Source organism: Silene latifolia, chromosome 2, assembly GCF_048544455.1.
Source record: "Silene latifolia isolate original U9 population chromosome 2, ASM4854445v1, whole genome shotgun sequence".
NCBI classification, from domain to species: domain Eukaryota; kingdom Viridiplantae; phylum Streptophyta; class Magnoliopsida; order Caryophyllales; family Caryophyllaceae; genus Silene; species Silene latifolia.
The window spans coordinates 158,670,748-158,690,758 of record NC_133527.1 but is presented as its reverse complement, the minus strand read 5'-3'; the positions used below and the strand labels follow the sequence as shown (position 1 = coordinate 158,690,758).

Sequence of the window (20,011 nt, the reverse complement as noted above, 5' to 3'; positions counted from 1 at the left end):
CATTTTATAAATGTGATTATTAAAATACTTTTGTTAAATTAATTCTTATAACTTTATCGAGTTTTGAGAGACCGTTGTTTTAACTATTTCAATTTTCCATTTTCAAGTTTCGGGACGAAACTTATTTTAAGAAGGGTTGAATGTAATGACCCGAAAAAAATAATAATTTTATATTTATATAAGTAAGACAAGTCTATAAGTCGATAACCACTACGCGGTTTATATATTATTTTAATTAGAGTAAAATTAATCACAAAGATTTCGCGTTTGTAGTAAACTGTGAAGTTAAAGAATAGAACCCAGCTTACTAATATTTTGGATAAAGCTTATCTTTTAATAACCAATAATAATGTAATAAAAATGAAGAGATCAACATTAAGAAGTCTTGTATGCTAAGTTTCTTGCGTAAGCCATGACCAAATCACTCAAATTGATTAGAAGATGTACCCCGGCTTATACGGCTATAAATACACCACACTTCACCATTTTTACGGAACTAAAAAAGAGAAGAGACCAAGATGAAAATAGAAAGGGTTTGAGTGCTTCTTTATATAAGTAATATTTTTATGGAGATCCTTAAATAATAAGGTATGATTACGAGACCCTTTGTCGATATAAGTAATTGTTTACCTTGAAATAAGAGATTAGAAATAATCGGTTATTAGAAAATGGAAAAGTATAAAGTTATTAGAATACGGCGGGCGTTATAGAAATGGTATCAGAGCCAGGTTATCTCTTAGTGTAGAATTCTAAGTTATCTTTTTTTTTCTTTGGCTTATCTATGGTCACACCATGATACTACCGAGTCATCATGGGAAACCGAGATAGAAATGAGAAGTAAGTATCCCGAGCTGTTCCAATAAATAAGGTATGTTAAGTTTCGGGATGAAACTTTTTTTTAAGGAGGGTATAATGTAATAACCCGAATATAATAATTATAGGTTATATTATAATTATATAAAGAGTGAAACTATTATAGACTTTATAGACTAGTATTTATCGTAACCCGTAATATTCTTCGTATATGTGATTTTTTTTTAAAAAAAAAAGAAAAAAAAGAAAAAATTGAAAGTATACACGTGAACTTGTGACTCACTTCATGCATAGGGTGGGTGTCACACCCTTACAAATACCACCATCTACGTGTGTGTGTGTGTGTGTGTGTGTGTGTGTGTGTGTGTGTGTGTGTGTCTATCTATATATATATATATATATATATATATATATATATATATATATATATATATATATATATATAGGAATAGGATCATGTGAGTATGACTCATATATTGAGGATTAAGGATTAATACTATCATAGGTATTTAGGGCGGAACAAATAAGGGCAATTTAGTAATTTTATGAGCCACTATATAAGCTTCTTTTTCTGAGCCAAAACCGTTATTTCCTCACAAATCGCCTTCTCCCTCTAACTTCTCTCTACTGTAACTCGTTTTTCCATTGTTGAGGTCGGGAACCCTAGAATTTAGGCGTGATCTCAGTTTTTTCTTCTCATTCTTATCAATTATCATACTATTCCAATCATATTAGTGTGCTCAGGTATGTTATTGTTGTTACTTTCATCTATGTTCTCTTTAATTTGTAATTTTAGCTTTAAATCACATATTTTTCCTTTTTTCGTACCTATGTTTCGAGTTAGTTGTCATCTTACTACGTTTCTTCTGCTTTTGTTTCTATACTTTCAATTTCATCTTGCTTTATTTGTTATTTTCAATTTAATTTTGTGTTTCCCTAAATTCGCTACGTTTTTGTTGTATTTCTAGGTTTTCTGCTTTAATCTCGCTTATTCAATCATCATCCCAATGTCTGGTACATTATTGTTCTTAATTTCAGCGTTATTTTCTCTTTTTTTTTGTACTTTCAGCTTTCAATCACTTGTTCTTTAATTGTTTGCCAAATATTCCCAATTATTAGTCATATTTACTTCTGTTCTTATAATTATTGCACCTAAAAATATTTTATGTGCATTTAAATTCTTATTTCATGTTTACCGTTTTTGTTTGACCTATATAAAGTTGTCATATTGATATTCTTACAAAATATGATTGTGTGATATGAATTGTCTAATTTAGTAAAAGCTGATGGGTGTGTTATGCATTTAGTCTCATTTTGTGCCTTACATCAAGTGTGTTTTTGTTTTACACAATATATGATATTGTTTTCCAGAATTCTTGATATTGTTTATGAGGATATGTAACATTGTTCAGTCACCTGTGTGATATTGTTTTTTCAACACTATGTGTGATATTGTTTAAAGAATATGTGATATTGTTTTCCTGAATTTGTGATATTGTTCAGACACCTGTGTGATATTGATTTCCTTTATATCTATTAAACTTTTTCTTGTTTGTTTACATTGTACTTTTCTTGCCAAATTCTACAAATACTGTAACTACTTCTTCTTGTAATGATATTCATGTGTCTGCAATTATCTCTAAGGATAGTAACGATATTCTTGAGTCTTCAATTACTTCTACTGTACACATTGAACCACCTGATACATCTAGCACTACTCCACATGTTGAACAACATTCTGTTCCATCTCGTGTGCATCAACTACTTTTGGACTCCACACCTGGTGGTAGTGAATTGTGGACAAGGAAAGTTACACTTGAGTTTAAACCTCATATTGGATAGTTTTTTGGGACCTTGGAAGAAGCTATTAGTTTTTATGGTGTGTATGCAGAAGCATGTGGTTTTGAACCTAGGAAGTCTTCCCAAAAAGGTTTGTTTCTGGTGTTGTGCAGTATAAATTTGTTGTTTGTAACCGTGAAGGTTTTTGAGATCGTAAGAGGAAGGCTATTGTTTTAGATAGTGAAGAGGAGCAGGCAACTCCCAAACCATTTGATATTAGGAACACTAAACTAACTAGGATTGGTTTTACTGCTATGATTGAGTTTTGCTATAATAGGGATGGGTATGTTGTTTTCCAGTTTTGTGAGTGGCATAATCACCGTCTTTGTTCACTTAGAAATCAACAATTTCAAAAAAAACACAGGCACCTCCATCTTTACCATAAAAAGACAACTATTTATCATTCAAGGGTTAATCAAGGCCCAACAACGGCATTTAGAAATGTCAAAGAATATATAGATGGCTATGAGAATGTTGGAGCTCAACTGGTTGATTTTAAGAATTTTGGGAGGGATATCAAATGTTTCATAGGAGACCAGGATGCTCAACTGTTTGTTAACCATTTGGAGGATAAACGTGATACCAATGAAGGTTTTTACTTTGCTTATGAGGTGGATTCTGGAAAATGTTTGGTTCGTGCGTTTTAGTGTGATGCAGAGTCTCGTAGAAACTATGCTTTGTTTGGTGATTACATCACTTATGATCCAACTTATAGTACGAATAAGTATTGTATAGTTTTTACTCCTTTTACTAGGGTAGACCACCACAAAAGGTCGGTTACTTTTGCTGCTGCCTTGCTATTTCATGAGGATGAAGATTCGTTCAAGTGGGTCTTTGAAAAATTCCTAGATGTTATGAGTTAGCGAGAGCCACATTGTATAATAACTGATCAATATGTTGGAATAAAGAAGGGTTTGCATGCTGTCTTCAAACATGCTAGGTGCAGATATTGCATGTGGCATATAATGCAAAAGCTTACTGATAAGGTTGGGCCTGCAATATCGAAAGAGACTGATTTTGTCAGCCGTTTGAATGCTATTGTTTGGGATGCTGAGTTAGAACCTGGAATTTGAAGAAAAGTGGTCTCAGTTGGTTAATGAGCATAATCTTGAAGCTAATTCCTAGTTGTCAACCATGTTTAGAAAAAGGAGAAAATAGATCCCAGCGTTTTTTCGTGATGTTCCTATGGGTTGTGTATTAAGAACAACTCAACGTTCTGAGAGTCAGAATAATTTTTTCAAGCATTTTGAAAATGCACATGGTACACTTATTGAATTCTGGATGCGGTTTCAAAGCGCCATACTCAAAAGCAACTTGATAGAGACGATGATTGTACTCTTCCACAATTATCAACTTATCTTAAGTTGGAAGCTCATGCTTCCAAGGTTTATACACATTCTGCTTTCGCAGATTTTCAAGTAGAAGCTACTACTTCTATTTGTTCCCTTAGTGTTGGTGGCTTCACACCACCTGCCAACGGTATAGAGGTAATTGGTATAGCTGATGCTAGAACGCATAAGACCTATCAAGTCGTCTACAATTCTACAACCAATGATGTTGAATGTTCTTGCAAGTTGTTCAACAGAAAGGGTATTATTTGGAGACACATTATCTGGGTTTACTCCGGGAAACAATTATACACTTTTCCTGATAAGTACATTCTTATGCGGTGGACCAAGAATTCACACAAGATCCCTCTTTATGGTCTACATGGTGAGTTAATGAATGATTTTGATGCCACTGATTTAAGAAAGATGGAGATGTGCAAGTTATGGTCAGAGTTCTACGCGACCATTAGTGTGCTCAAGAATGTGCCTACCAATGAGATCACTGATCTTGTTGACACACTGAAGCAATTTAGGGTGAAACTCAATCCGCAATCAGAGTCAATGACTAAAGAGCAGAAGTTGGAGATGCTTCTTTGATGCAGTTCCTCAACTGAGGTGAGGATTCTACCACCTCGTCAGGCAAAGAACAAGGGTAATGGGAAGAGAATGATCTCCAAAAAAGCAACAATGCATAGCTAAAGCGGAGAAGCCTAAAAGGCTTTGTCGTAATTGCAAACAAATGGTTCACCATGATAAGCGTAACTCTCCTAATGCTTTTGTACCTGATGCCGACAATAAGGTATGCTCACCATGACAAGTATGTGTATGAAAATTTATATATGGTCTATGGTCACGAGTCAGAAACAATATCACACGTTATTTTTTATAATATCACACCTTATACTAAACAGTATCACTATTTGAGGATAACAGAATGTGATATTGTTTTTAATGCTTACGAGAGAGAAACAATATCACACGTTATTAGAAATAACATCACTTCTTATATAAGACAATCTCACTGTTTCAAGTTTCTTTTATATTTTCCTGGGGAGTTTTAGAAACAATACCACACCATATTAGAAATAATATCACGCCTTATACTAAACAGTATTACTATTTGAGGATAATATAATGTGATATTGTTTGTAATGGTTACGAGATAGAAACAATATCACACGTTATTAGAAATAATATCACTCCTTATATAAAACAATATCACTGTTTCACCTTATTTTTGTATTTTTTAGGGGAGTTTAGATGAGGATGATGCTGATGATGGTTGATCGGTCGAAGTATTTTTTGTTGATGGCGCTCATTAATTATAATAGCATCAGCAAATAAACAACATACGTTATTACTAGTATATTAATATACACCACAAACTTCATTATTAGAGTATAGATTATACCTTATTTTATATAGAAAATACTCGGGTATAATATTTGATCATTTTATTCGTCTCACTTGTCTTATTTTTGTATATTTTGTGATACTGGGACACAATATCACACCTTATATTTAAAAATTTCACATCTTACTCTAAACAGTATCACTACGTCAGAAGTACTTTACATGCATCTTGTTTTAAAATTTTCACATCTTGTTTTGTGTGTTGTCAAGATACATCAAACCCAGTGTATACAAATATCACTAACTGTGAAACAATATCACAAACATCAAATTAAAATATGGCAGTTCATAATAAACAATATCACATTTTTTAAAACCACCATTATTGTTATTTACATTTATTATGCTACTTTTGTTTTTGTAACACAATATCAACCTGTGTACACAACAATATCACAATATTTTAACAATATCAACGTAAGATTTAAAAATCCATATCCACTGTGTGATATTGTTTAGCAAACCGTGTGATATTTTTTAGCAAACTGTGTGATATTGTTATTTACATTTATTATGCTTTTGCTGTTTTGTAACACAATACCAACCTGTGTACACAACAGTATCACAACATTCTAAAAACAATATCAACGTAAGATTTAAAAATCCATATCCATTGTGTGATATTGTTTAGTAAACTATGTGATATTGTTTAGCAAACTGAGTGATATTGAGAAGCAATATCACAAAATTATAGCACAATATCACACCACACTTGAAAGAATATAACACTTTACCAAGAGTTATATCAGATCCAAAAGAGCCATCACTACTTCTTTACCATTATAAAAATTTACCATTAGATTCCTTGTCCTACTAACATTACATTCCATTTAGTTTAATTAAAACTTTGTGCTAACAAATCTAGTAGTCCTAATTCCTTCCTCTACCTCTACCGCGGTTCTTAGGATTTGCAACGGTCTTTACCCTACCACGTTTGTATGTTATTGTGGGCTCGTTTCTAACATCTTCACCATGTTTCCTGGAATCAGCTCCTCTGTAAAGCAAATACATAATAACAGTAGTTATTATTTCTGGGCACCTTTTTTTTGTACAACAATAACTATAGTCAGTCCTAATTGCTTTCTATCTTTTTGTATAAAAAACTATAAATGTATTGGTTTTTACCTTTTCCTAGGAGATTGCCGAAGAATTGGCAATTCTGTGTTAATAATCGGTATCTTAGTACAATCCTTCTTTGTTGTTTCTGGAACATCTTCTTTATTTGTCTCCTGGTCAACAACATCAACCTTCTCTTTTGTCTGAACTTCTACCTTGGTACTTCCTCCTTCTGCTTCCCTTTCACATTTTCATTGTTCTTCCTCTTTTGCTTTAATGTCTTCCAAATTCTTCCTTTCCAGCTGAAAATTCTCATTTATGTCAGCTAAAAGCAATGTTGCTGCCATGAAGGCAAAATACTTCTCGGATTGCGAATTCATGAATGCCTCGTTGGGTACTAACCCCAGCTATACTTAGCATAACATTCTTGAAGCCCGTGGCAGTTTGGATAGTGGGCTGAGATGGAGGATAGGGGATGGCGGTGACACTAGGGTATTGGGGCATGCTTGGATTCCTAACACTCATACAGGCTGTTTTATTTCGCCTTGTCCACCCAGGAATGAAGGGATGCTAGTTGAGGAGCTCCTACGGCCGAATGGGGAGGGATGAGATGATGATAAGCTTAGGGCTCTTTTCTTGCCTTTCGAAAGGGAGCGGGTACTAAATATCAGAGTAAGCTCTAGGAAGGCAGCGAGATATATGGTATTGGGGGTATGAGAAGAATGGCATTTATTCGGTTCAAAGTGCATACAAGCGACTAGCAGAGGATATCGGGGACATGGCGGGCTCATCGAATTAGGACAGGGAGAAATAGATTTGGAATCTGCTCTGGAAAGCTTCAGTTTGGCCCCGGGTTAAGCTCTTTTTCTGGCAATTGTGTAGTGGAGCATTGGACACGAAAGCTAACATCGCTGCTCGAGTAGGAGGTGAGTCTTCATTCTGTTCTTTTTGTCATTCTTATGATGAGTCGAGTCTTTATTTCTTCCGGGAATGTGGGGTGGCGAAATGGGCGTGGGGCGGGTTGGAGAGAGAGGGCGTGACTGAAGGTGCGGTGAGTGATGAAAAATAATGGGTAGAATGTTGCTGGAAGGATATGAGCGAAGTGGAACGGGCTAGAATGATGGTCGGATGTTGGGCAATTTGGAAACATCAGAATAAGGTAATTTTTGATGAGGTCGTGGTGGAACCTGAGGCGGTGGTACGGTGAGCTAGAGACGTCATTCAGGAGGGGATTCGAGGAGGGGGGAAGTGGAGGTGGGGATGCCGAAGAGGGGAGCCATGGATGTGGGTGAGGGAGAATGGGGAGGGATGGAGACTAGCGAGGGAAGGGGTTGTGAAGATAAATGTTGATGCTCGGGTTAAGGAAGGGGAAGGTGTTGCGACAGGAATGGTGTGTCAAAATTATAGGGGTGAGGTCTTATGGGGTGGAACGGTGGCTCAGGAACAACTCTGGGATTTCCACATTGCCGAGGCCGTCGCGATAATGGATGGGATGGAGGAAGCTCTTCGTCGTGGCGTTGTTCGTGTCGAGATGGAAAGTGATTGCTTGGAGGTTATCGAAGCGTTGAAGAGCGGGAAGCATGGCAGGAGCATCTTCTCACAAGTGGTTGAAGACATTATCGTTTTAAGTTCTAATTTTCAATCTATTTCATGGACACATACGAGTCGTGTTAATAACTGTGTGGCGGATGCGTTAGCACATGTGGTTCCTAGAGTCGTTGGTTGTACTAGGTGGGAGGTTGTTTTGCCACCTTCTGCGAATGCTGCTGTTTTGTTTGATCGGTTATTAATCTAGTAAAGCTTTCGGGCTTTTCCTCAAAAAAAAGAAAAAAAAAGCAATGCTGCTGCCATTTCTAGCCCGTAGTATCGCCTATACACTTTTTGGTTCAAGTCGACTTCAAACATTATGCCCTCATATCGTATCATGTGCATCATTAAGAAGTTTCCAGACTCAGTATTGTTCATCTCTGTCTTTTGCCAAGGGAAGTTGATGTTGACAACATCAAACGTTATTATATCATCCGCTCTTTCAACATTCTTCTTTGCTAGATAGTCACTCATGTGCTCAGCCTACAATATTAAGCTTAACCATTAGTGATAATTTCACAAACACTGAAATCCATTATTTCAATGTTAATTTACACCAATAATTTAAAGAAATAACAATTATCATACCACCAAATCTGCAAATTTGTGTATTTGTGTTCTCTCCCAGTCGGCGTACACTGTGTTGTCCAACACTTCAACTGTTTCGGTTTTGAAATTTATACAAACACAGAAATTATGTTCTTTCCATACCATTGGAATAAAAACCAGATCTGCTTCCAGGTTACAGGGAACTGTGTTTCTTCTAATGAATTCGTCCCATTCTTCGAACATCTTTTCTTTAATCATTTCCCTGTCTCCAGTTTCTTCGGTTTTTATTTCCTGTTGTGTATATATATGTTAAAAGTCCTATTTTGTTTTAAAAAGTTATTTCATTTAATCAAACTAAATTGACAGCTTACCATGTGTCGAATCCCAAAAAACATTAAACTTGTTTCACATTTTTCAGTGTACTCAATCTGGTTCAGAATTAGCGACCAACATTCAATCACATTGCTACTGACGTGCAGATTTGGAAGCAACGATAATATATTGTTTCTGACAAGATATTGTTCATTACTGAATTTGGCAACCACCTCACTCCTCTAAACATTAACACAAAATAAATTAAAATAGTGCAAATAATATCACACTACTCTAAAAATAATATCACACTATTAAAGAAACAGTATCACAAAAAATAGCAGTTTTGATATATTTATACATTTTTAAAGAACCATACTCTAATGGGAAACTGTGGTCGTCTAATAGGCAGTAGTCAAGCACTTGTTTCGTCATGGTCAACATCTTTGCACATAGTGATTTGTTAACCTTCATAAACATTGAGACGACCTCCAACTTAGCATCTGCCACACCACAGTTGTACGTGCTTCCAAAGGCCATCTAATTTCCCCCTCCTATCGCTTTCCACGACACTGGCAGAACGATCTTCTACCATAGCTAGAAAAATATATATTGTTATTGAATACATAATGAGTATATATAATGAAAATAAGTCAGTGTTAAATAAAATTACCTTTTATTTTTTATACAGGAGTCTTAACATTCTTTTTCCCAGGTTTCTCTCTCTTATTTTTGCTTGCTACTTTCCTTTTCGTCTGTACTTTAGGTAACAGTATTCCTTTGATGGCATGGTTTGTAACCTTCCTCAGGACCTCACTCCTACTTTTATTTAAATCACTCAAGACAAGCTCGCTGCAATCTCCCCCTATATAACTGCCTCTTCTTTTCATTGTTCAATTCACTTTTAAAATCCTCACCCACAAAAAATATCATGTGAAACATCATGAATAATCCACAATCCAGGTTCAACTTTTTTGTTTTCCAATCAAAGTCCACATTTGCCAGCAAGTAGTCCTGTACTTTTACCCCACTTTCATTGCCTTTACTATTGATCGAGGTAGTGCCCATAAATAGACCTATGTATATGTTTATAATAAATAACTATCAAATTTTAATCTTAGCTAACAAAAGCATTATATCCTTAGTTCTTATTTTTTAATATAGTACTTACAGTTAAATGAGCCAGGTGTACATGCTCCTCGTCTTCGAAATCATCATATTCTCGGTTGTCCAAGTAGAACATTTTTTTCCCACTTGGAGTCAATACAGGAGCAAATGTAGTGCTCTTGATATAGCAAGGGTATGAACACCTATAGAAATATTATTAAGAAAATAACAACTATTATTCACAGAATATATAATACAATATCACAATGAGTAACAATATCACAGAATATATAATACAATACCACAATTAAAATATTTATCTGATTTAAGGAACAATATCAATACTTACTTCTAACAATATCACATAATATACTTAACAGTATCACAACTAAAAGTATTTTTAAATTCTTACCATATCGGAATTCAAATTCAGTGGCTGTTTATACTGATCTGACCACATATCCCATGTCCTCCATACATCTTCCTTAAGTCTTGTCTATAATACCCACTATGTTTAAGGACCCTTTGACCGACCCTTTGACCTCGAAAGACCCTGAGAGGGGATAAGTGAGAGGATAAATGAAGACAAGTGACTTATGCGGTTGGTTGCTCTACTTAGTAGAGACTACTCAGCCGAGTAGTGGGAACACTCTACCGAGTAGGGCTTACTCGGCCGAGTATGAGTGTACTCGACCGAGTATAGTCGTTGTTGACGCGTTAATATAAAACGCAAGTTCACAAGTATTATTTCATTTTCGACGGTTCCATTTTACCCTAACCCTAATTATCCCTCTCTCACCTATCACCCACCTTTTCCCTACACTCTCAATCTAGCCTAGACATTAACCATGGAAGGGGACGGGATTACACATGAAGGATGCGTGTGAGGATGTCGTCGTTGTCGCCGTCGGTCCGCGTCACTAGGATGCGTCTCGGAGTCTTGATTGGCTAATTGTGGCTGCATTTACATGGTTTGGCGATAAGCTAGGGTTTCCCTACCTAGTTCCTGTTTAATTGATTTGAGATTTTATTGTATTGTGTATGATTGATTGTCTGCTGATCTTTGTGGGAGTGTTCGTGTTGGTGCGGTGCTGCTGTTGTGATGATTGTGGTGGAGTCACTTGCGGGAGTGGCTTCACACCCTAGTTCGCCCTCCGTGGAACCCGCCACGGGAGGGGATGTGCACATTAAGGGACAGGGATATTGCTCGTTGATGAGCGGGGCTTAGCTGGGGATTGGCTGCGGTGCCCCACTGGCGGCGAGGATTACGTGTTGCGATGGGTAATTTGGCAAGGCTACACACTTCGGTGTGTAGTTGGTTACTGTGTGAGATCGGGAGTCCGGAGGAGGATGATGATCATTGAGTATCTTTTGTACATGTCTTGCTTTGGTTATTCAGTAAATGACTCCGTGTTATGTTTTCAAAACTATGGTGATCCATTCGGAGATGGTGAGCAGTTGGTTTAGCAGGTACCATTGGTCTGTGTACTGTTGGGCTTGGAGGGGAATCGAGTCACCACGTTACCGGAGTATATGTCCCGACGCATGAGCTTAAGAGTTGTACTAGCTTGTTCATGAGAGAATGAGTACAATGGAGACGGAATGTAAATCTAGCTAGCACAATGTATTGCGTGAGATCTTGAATGCCTTTCTTGTTTGCTTCCTAAGCTATTTATAGGGTAGGAACCCTAGATATTCTCTACCTCGTTTATGGTAAGGAATATCACTCCTACCATAACTGTTTCCATAACCGGCCGTCTCCCTCTGTTCTCCCTGATCTCCCTGACTTCTCCCTAAAATATCCCTGAGAGCTTTCCAAAACACGGACTCTCTTATCAACGGGCCTTCACGCCTCCTGGTCCATCTACTTAGACGGATTTCCCTTCTCATTTGGGCTCCCTTTATCCTATTCCTTCTTCACAGCCCAATTCCTTAATACGTATTAGGTGGGCTTAACCTATTAGGTCAATATGCAGATTTTGGCCCAAACAGTTTGCCCCCAATTCCTTGTGAGATACGTCTCGTGGCGTCGAATAAGGAATTAGCGTATTCATTTTTGAAAAACCTTGTGCCGTCTTTTGTGCTCCTTCCTGTGTACTCATTATTGCTCTTGTTTCCCACTCCCTTATTTCTCGCGCTTCCCCCTCTCTCTTCCTTTATAACCCCAACCTCCACCTTACTTCATTAACCTCAAAACCCTTTTTCCCAAAAACTCTCCTCCTTCCTTTTATCTTCTCTCGCCGGATTCCAATGCCACCCCTCGCCGTCACTTTTTCCCAGGTATTCCTCCGTCTCCTTCTTTCTTTAATTTTTCCCTTCTATCTCTCCTCCGACCATGGGCAAAACCCGACACACCGCCTCGACTTCCACCCCCATTGACCAAAACCCGGACCCCGTCTTTCCTTCCCGGAACCTCTTCACTCACCCCCATGATTGCAACTCTGCTTTGACTATCGTCGACATCCCCTTGATCAAGGCCTTTCTTGGTATTGGAGACGGGGTTGACATTGTCATCCCAGAATCGGGTCAAAAGGCAGACGCCATCCGGCTGGGGTGGGTCTGTCTCTACCTTTATCCGTTTAGATACGGCTTTTTCTTCCCCTTTCTAAAGCTTTCTCAGGATTTCATCTATACCAACAAATTTGCCATGGCACAAATTTTTGCTGCCATCTGGAGGGTTCTCCTCTATTCTCTAGCTGCCATCCAGAATACCGACAACTCCATCTCCTTGGGCGATCTGGCCCACATGTATGATATCAGGTCTCTGGGAAGTGGCCAGTTCTCCTTTCGGGGCTCTGAGGAGACTCTCTTTAAGCATGTGTCGAAATCCAGGGATGAGAAGTGGTTTGAGGACTTCTTCTATGTGAGGAAGGCTTCTATCCAACCGCCTGCTGACTACATCTTCGAGAAATGGGTTATCACTTCGAGTAAGTGGCTCCCCTGACACCTGACCTGTTCATCTCAATGCTTACTGGCTTACTTTGTTACTTTCGTGCAGGTCCCTGCTACCTGACTCGTTTGGGTGTCCCAATAGCTGCTCGCAACAAGCTATTCTGCATCCCCCTGTCTGAGAGAAAGTTCCTTGACCCGCTTCCTGGTTTTTCACCATCTTCTTCCTCCAACCCACAATAATTAGCTCACAGCATGTCTTCTGGTAAGCCATCCTGTGCCTCCACTCCTGCTGCCTATCCACTTGTAATTCTGTTGTTCATCTGGGGTTTCTGGTGCCTGAAATCTGGCTGTTTTGCAGGCTCAAAAGTCGACCCTCTGGAGATTATCTTCCAGGGTGCTAAAATTAAGAGAGCTTCTGCCAGTCCTGATGTAGCTTCTGCCTCTAAAAGGAGTGCCCCCGCTGCCTCCTTCCAATCACCTCCTACTCACTCCGGCTCTGCTCGCCCGGAACCTTTAGAGGTTAGCCCACTGTCTCGACATCCTCCTACCCCACCTGCCAACCCTCGTGCTTCTGCCAGTGGTGGCATCATCGCCCACTTTCCAAAGGGCTTTGGGAATATTGATAAGCTGTCATACTTGTCTGAGATTGACCAATTGCTCTTCCCTTCCTTGGTGGAGGTGTTCTTAGAGTTCGCCCCAGAGGAGATGGCTGAAAATGACGTGCACAATGCTTTTATGGTGAGTATCTTCCCTCTTCTGCCTGTTCCAAGTTGCTTTTTTTAATCTTTGCTAACTTCAACTTTCTCTGCCCCCAGGCCTTCCAGTCTAGTCTCTTTAACAGGAAGATGATCAATATAGTGCAGACCACCAGCCGTGCTACCAGCGCCAAGAACAGAGAGCTGACTGGGACTGTTGCTGATCTGGAGCGGCAGCGTGCTGACTTGAGGGGACGGGTGGCTGAGCTGAAGGCAGATCTTGCTGACACCAAGAAAAAGCTGAAGGAGGGAGCTGACCAGCTGGCACGCACCCAAGAAGTCTGTACTACATTATCTGATTCTTTGAAGCGTTCTGAGGAGAGGATAAGTGAGCTGATCACCCTGGCCACCAACATTGTTGCATATGCTACCTGGCGGGGAAAGATCAGCGGGATGCGTGTCGCCCTTGATGAACCTCCATCTCAGCAAGCTATCGAGGAGGAAGTGAGGCAGCTGGAAACCCTGTACCCGGTTCAGCCTGATCTGAGCATTCTGATGCCTAAACTTGGCGAAGTGAACTCTCTTGTGCTGGCAGAGCAGGCTGCTGTTGGGGATGCTAGGTTGTTTCAGGAGGCTGTTGCAGCTAATGGAGCTCAAGAGGCCACTGTTACTGAGGGCATGCAAGCTGGTCCTGTACCTGAAACAAGTGGTCAGCAGGCAGAGGAGGTGCCAGAAGTGGAGGTCATCAATGTGACCGAAAGTTAAAAGTTTTTTCTTTTCTTTGTTTTTGAACTTTTGAATGGTAGTCTGACCCTTCTTTGGCAGACTTGTAAAAATTTTTAAACAGTTTGTGTTTCTGGTAGCTCGCCATGGTGGCGATTTGAACTTGGGGCCGTATTTTGGCCAAATTTTGAAATGCCCCTTGCCCTAGTCTGGCAAGTTTTAATTTGCATTATATCTTTGTGTGTCACGTTTCTTGTTAGTATTCTTAGTTTAGGAAGTTGCCATGTCAGCCTGCTGGCTGATTTAGGCGACTCGTGTCAGCCTGCTGGCTGATTTAGACTTAGCTAGCTGCCGTGTCAGTCTGATGACTGATTTAGGTGTATGTCGCGTTGTAAGGGGGAGGGTGGCCGTGTCAACCTTAGAGGCTGATTTAGACCAGTTGTGTCAGCCTAAGAAGGCTGATTTAGACTTAGCAAGCTGGCGTGTCAGTCTGATGACTGATTTAGGCGTATGCCACAATTTGACTACTTAACCTTGTTCATGACGCAAGGTCTGTTCATCATGTTTAAAGCTAACAGGGGCTTACCTTAGGCAAGTTTATCGTCATTCTAGGACCAATGGGATATTGTAGGATTCTGGTAGCTCAGAGATCCCTGCGTTCCATGTATATGTGTGCATGCATGCTGGGGCCCTGATTAATTGCGATGAGTGCGAGCTACGTCCAGGGGGTGGTATCAGGGGTAGCTGGGTAAGCGTTCAGCTGTCAACCAGGCTCCCTTTCGTATGTTCCACAGTCCGCCTGGTGAGGGTGCTCATAATGGAGAAAGTAGGTGAGGCATGTTGGAGTGCCATGTGCCTTGTCACCCCGCGTTTATAGTTGAGAGTCCTGCTAGATACACTTTCAACGTACCATAGATATTAGAGTTCAGAGTGACACACCTAGAGAAGCCTGAAAATAGAAAATTCTATCAAAGCGATGTGAAGTACCTGATGCCATCTCATGGGGTGCCAAAGCAATTGTGGTCCCAGGAAGCTTCTCAGACCACACAACTCCAATAGTAGTTTTGAAAGTTGAAATAAATAGAAGTAAAAAGAAAATGACACAAAATTGGTAGTATGCCTACTACCGGACTTTTATTTTTGTCTTTTCTTAATACACTAATCTGTACACTAAAATCTACTTATTATTAAAAGTAATACCTCTTCAGGTGAAGTATGTTCCATGGCCTTTGTATGATTCGACCGTCCATAGTCATTAATCTGTATGCGCCATGGCCAACAACTCCTTCTACCTGGTATGGTCCTACCCATTTGTACGCGAATTTGCCTGCCTTTCGATTTTTGGTGTTTTGAAACACTTCACGGAGAACCAGGTCTCTTACCTCCAGAAGCCTGACCTTTACATTCTTGTTGTAACTTCTGGCGACTGACTGCTTATAGGAAGCTAGACGTAGCTTTACACTCGCTCGCAGCTCGTCTATTGTGTCCAGGCTCCTGATCATCTCTGCACTGTTCAGTTCCCCTGTCATACATCCATACCTATGGGTGGGAACGAGAACTTCTGATGGAATGACTACTTCTGCGCCAACACCAGGCTCAAAGGTGTATAACCTGTTGCTATCTTTGGTGTCGTCCTGTCTGACCATAACACTAGTGGCAATTCATCTATCCACTTTCCTCCCAACTCCTGTAACCTCTTTCTCAGATTATCCATGATAATTTTGTTGCTGGACTCAGCTTGCCCGTTAAACTTGGGAGTCCTGGGTGCTGTTTTTTTAGAGTGATGTTCCATCTGGCACAGTATCCCTCGGCATCGTTGGAGATGAATTGAGAGCCACTGTCACATATGATTTCTGATGGGATACCAAACCTGCAAATGATATTTTGTTTTATAAAGGAGATGACCTGTTTGTCCTTCACTTCTGTGAATGCTTCTGCTTCTATCCACTTGGAGAAGTAATATGTCATCGCCAGCATCCATATTATGTTTTATGTGGCTCTAGGTAGAGGACCAACTATATCCATTCCCCATGTCATTAAGGGCCAAGGAGAAATGATGGGGTGTAAGGGCTCTGCTGGCTGATGGATCATAGGCGCTGAGCACTGGCAGGCGGCACACTTGCGGGCGTATTCTGCCGAATCTGCCCACATTATGGGACAGAAGTAACCTTGTCTGAGGGCCTTGTTTGACAGACTCCTGCCCCCTTCATGGTTTCCACATTCACCACTTTGGAGGGCATGCAACACAGTCTGTGCTTCCTGCTTATCCAGGCATCCTAAGTAGGGACCTGCCAACGATTTCCTGAAAAGTACATTATCAATTAATATAAACCTGGAGGCTTTCATTATGAAGCCTCTTATCTCCTTCTTATTGCCTGGCAGTTTGTTGTGTCGTAGCCAATCTAAGTAAGGTATCCGCCAATCCAGTCGTCTGCCTGTGTGGCTGGCTAATCAAGTGTTTGGTCAGCTGTCTGGTTAGCTGACTGGTCACCCGACTAGGTAGCTGTCCTGGCTTCTGTAGTTGTCTGAACCGCCAACTCATCCTACTGATCCTCCATTTCTCCTCTGTCCACGTAGAGGGTTCCAGCATATGTGCGATGGGGAAGCTGGACAGTTCGGTTGGTTTGAATGTTGTCCCAGGGTTGCTAAGGCATCTGCCTCCACGTTCTTATCCCTGGGGATCTGGTGAAGCTTGCAATCTTTGAATTTCTGCTTCAGCTCCTTCGCTACTTTTAAGTAGGTGATCATCTTTGAGTCCATGGCTATGAATTCATCATTCACATGGTTAACTATCAGCAAAGAGTCACTGTATATTTGTAGTTTCCTGACTCCCAATTCCAGGGCTAGCTGCATTCCTAGTATTAAGGCTTCATATTCCGTTTCATTACTTGTCGCCTTAAATTCACATCGTACTGCTTGTGCTATCACGTCTCCCTGTGGTGATCGCATGATTAGTCCTACACTTGCCCCCCTCTGGTTGGAGGCTCCATCGATGTACATCTGCCAGATTTCTGATTCCCTTCTTCCTTTAAGGGTCAGAATCTCCTCGTCTGCCAGATTCTGGATAGCTGGGCTGAAGTCTGACACAAAGTCTGCCAGCGCCTGTGATTTGATTGTTGTCCTAGGGTCATATCTGATATCATATCCACTAAGGTGCACGGACCACTTAGACATTCTGCCTGATAGCTCAGGTTTCCTCATTATGGATTTCAATGGGTAATTAGTTACAACATGTATGGTGTGGGACTCAAAGTAGGGGCGCAGTTTATAAGATGCGACTACCAGAGCTAATACTAATTTTTCAAGAGATATGTACCTGGTCTCTGCTGGCAGCAGAGACTTGCTTACGTAATAGACTGGCTTCTGCTCCTTATCGTGCTCTCTGACTAGAACGGCGCTTACTGCTACCTCTATGACAGCTAAGTAGAGGAACAGTGGTTCTCCTGGCTCCGGCTTTCACAGTAATGACGGGTTGCTAAGGTAGTGTTTCAGCTTCATGAATACCTACTCGGGGTCTGCAGTCCACTCGAACCTCTGGCTCTTCCTTAGTATGTCATAGAATAGTCGGCACTTGTTGGAAGATCTTGAGATGAACCTGCTCAAGGCTGCTACCTTGCCAGCTAGTCTCTGAACGTCCTTTGGCTTTTCAGGTGACTTCAGTTGTAACACAGCTTTAGTCTTCTCGATGTTGGCTTTTATCCCCCTCTGGGTTACAATGTAGCCTAAACATTTACTAGAGGATACCCCAAAAGTGCATTTGGACGGGTTTAGCTTCATTTTGTATTCTCTGAGGGTATTGAATGTCCCTGCCAGATGCTGCATGTGGTCTGTAGCTTTTTCGGACTTTACCACCATATCATCAATATATACTTCCATGGTTTTTCCTATCTGCTCTTTGAACATGCGGTTAACCAGCCTTTGATACGTGGAGCCTGCATTCTTTAGGCTGAATGGCATGACATTGTAACAGTATATTCCTCTCTCAAACATGAATGATGTCTTCTCTTAATCTGCAGGATCCATCTTGATCTGATTGAAACCACTCCAGGTGTCCAGGAATGTCAACATTTCATGCCCAGCTGTCGCATCCACCATTTCATCAATGTGAGGTAGCGGGAAGGGGTCCTTAGAACATGCCTTGTTGAGGTCACTGAAGTCCACGCATACTCTCCATTTTCCATTCTTCTTAGGTACCACTACTACGTTTGACATCCACTCTAGGTATTTTACCTCTCCTATTTTGTTTGCTGCCAGAAGGCTGTCTACTTCCTGATTGATCACCTTGTTTCTCTCAGCTGCGAACTTTCTTCATTTATGTTTGATGGGTTTACACTTTGGGTCCACGCTGAGTTTATGTGTTATGATGGACGGATCTATTCCTATCATGTCGTCATGTGACCATGCAAAGCAATCCATATTAGCTTGCAAAAATTTGATTAGTTGCTGTCTTAAGTTTCCTATGCATCCAGCTCCAATTAGCACGGTTCTCTCTGGGTGCAGCTTGTGCAGGTTGATCTGATCTAGCTCCTCAGCTGAAGGCTCAACGTATTCGTCCTGGACGTGCTGCTTATGTAATTGCTATGATGGGGGGCTGGTAGTGCATTTCAGTGCTTTCTTGTAGCAGCCTCTAGATTCCTCTTGGTCTCCTCGTATTGTCTCTACTCCCCATGGTGTAGGGAATTTTATGCATTGATGATATGTTGAGGGAACTGCCTTCATCAGGTGCAGCCATGGTCTTCCCAGAATGACGTTGTAGGTAGAGGGTCCATCTATGACTAAGTACCTGACCTGTTTGTTGATTCCACCTACATAGGTTGGGATCACTATCTCGCCCAACGAGTTGGCTGTCTCTCCGCTGAATCCTACTAACGGGATGGTCTTCTTCTGCAAGGCCTTCTCGCTAAATCTCATGTTTTCTATGGTTTTGAACATGATCAGGTTGACCGAGCTACCGGTATCTACCAGGACCTTTCTGTCTGTGCGGTTGGCCATTGACAGGGTTATGATGAGTGTCTCGTGGTGCTCCTGCTCGTCACGTACATCCCCTTCGTCAAAAGCAACCACGGGTAGATCACTATAAGAGATTCTGCAAGAAACCTCTGGCCTATCCCCTTTGGTCTCAGTAGCACGCCTTTTGGCTGCTAAATATGTTAATCCGCTTATGTCTGAGCCGCCTGTTATCACGTTTATTATTTTGGTGTATTTGGGTGGAGTTGTAGGTTTCGTGGAACTTACCTTATCCTCCTGCTTGCCCCCACGTGGTAATAGGTGGCTCAGTTCTCCTTGCTCGTACAGGCGCTTGATCTCCCTTCGTAGTGTGTTCCAATCTTCAGTGTTATGCCTAATGTCACGATGGAATTCACACTTCTTCTTGTTGTCTTTTCTCCATGATTGCCCTTCTACTGGTGGCCTAGGCCACCTTACTCCATCCCCCATCTCTCTGAGTGCTTTCAAGATTCCTCCAATGCCAGTGGTGAACCCATATTCTGCCAGAGTGGGAGTTGCTAGTTTTCTTCTCTGTTGTCGACTCTGTTAACTCCCCTTCCATATGGCTTATACCTTTCATCCCTTTTGTTGGTAGACTGCTTTCTTCCTGATTTTTCCATGGCCGAGGTGCTGGATACGCTTGGTGTATTAGGCAGGCTGGCTCTGGCCAGGATATCTTCCTCCAGTCTGATTGCAGCCGTTGCCTTTTCT

At 40.8% G+C, this 20,011-nt stretch overlaps 2 protein-coding genes across 2 annotated transcripts; one reads left to right on the top strand and one right to left on the bottom strand.

Moving 5' to 3' along the window:
• Window positions 1-7,731: 7,731 nt before the first annotated feature.
• LOC141641513 (uncharacterized) lies at window positions 7,732-8,244 on the top strand. The gene has a single exon (XM_074450172.1). It carries the CDS (start codon window positions 7,732-7,734, stop codon window positions 8,242-8,244), a length of 513 nt encoding a protein of 170 aa, XP_074306273.1.
• An 8,608-nt stretch (window positions 8,245-16,852) lies between these two features.
• On the bottom strand, window positions 16,853-17,515 carry LOC141641512 (uncharacterized). The gene has a single exon (XM_074450171.1). The coding sequence runs from the start codon at window positions 17,513-17,515 to the stop codon at window positions 16,853-16,855; it is 663 nt and encodes a 220-aa protein (XP_074306272.1).
• Between the last annotated feature and the right edge of the window lie 2,496 nt (window positions 17,516-20,011).

Bases quoted from the DNA above. Each gene is read 5' to 3' on its own strand.
- LOC141641512 (XM_074450171.1), bottom strand. From the start codon at position 17,515: ATGAGGAAACCTGAGCTATCAGGCAGAATGTCTAAGTGGTCCGTGCAC.
- LOC141641513 (XM_074450172.1), top strand. From the start codon at position 7,732: ATGTGGGTGAGGGAGAATGGGGAGGGATGGAGACTAGCGAGGGAAGGG.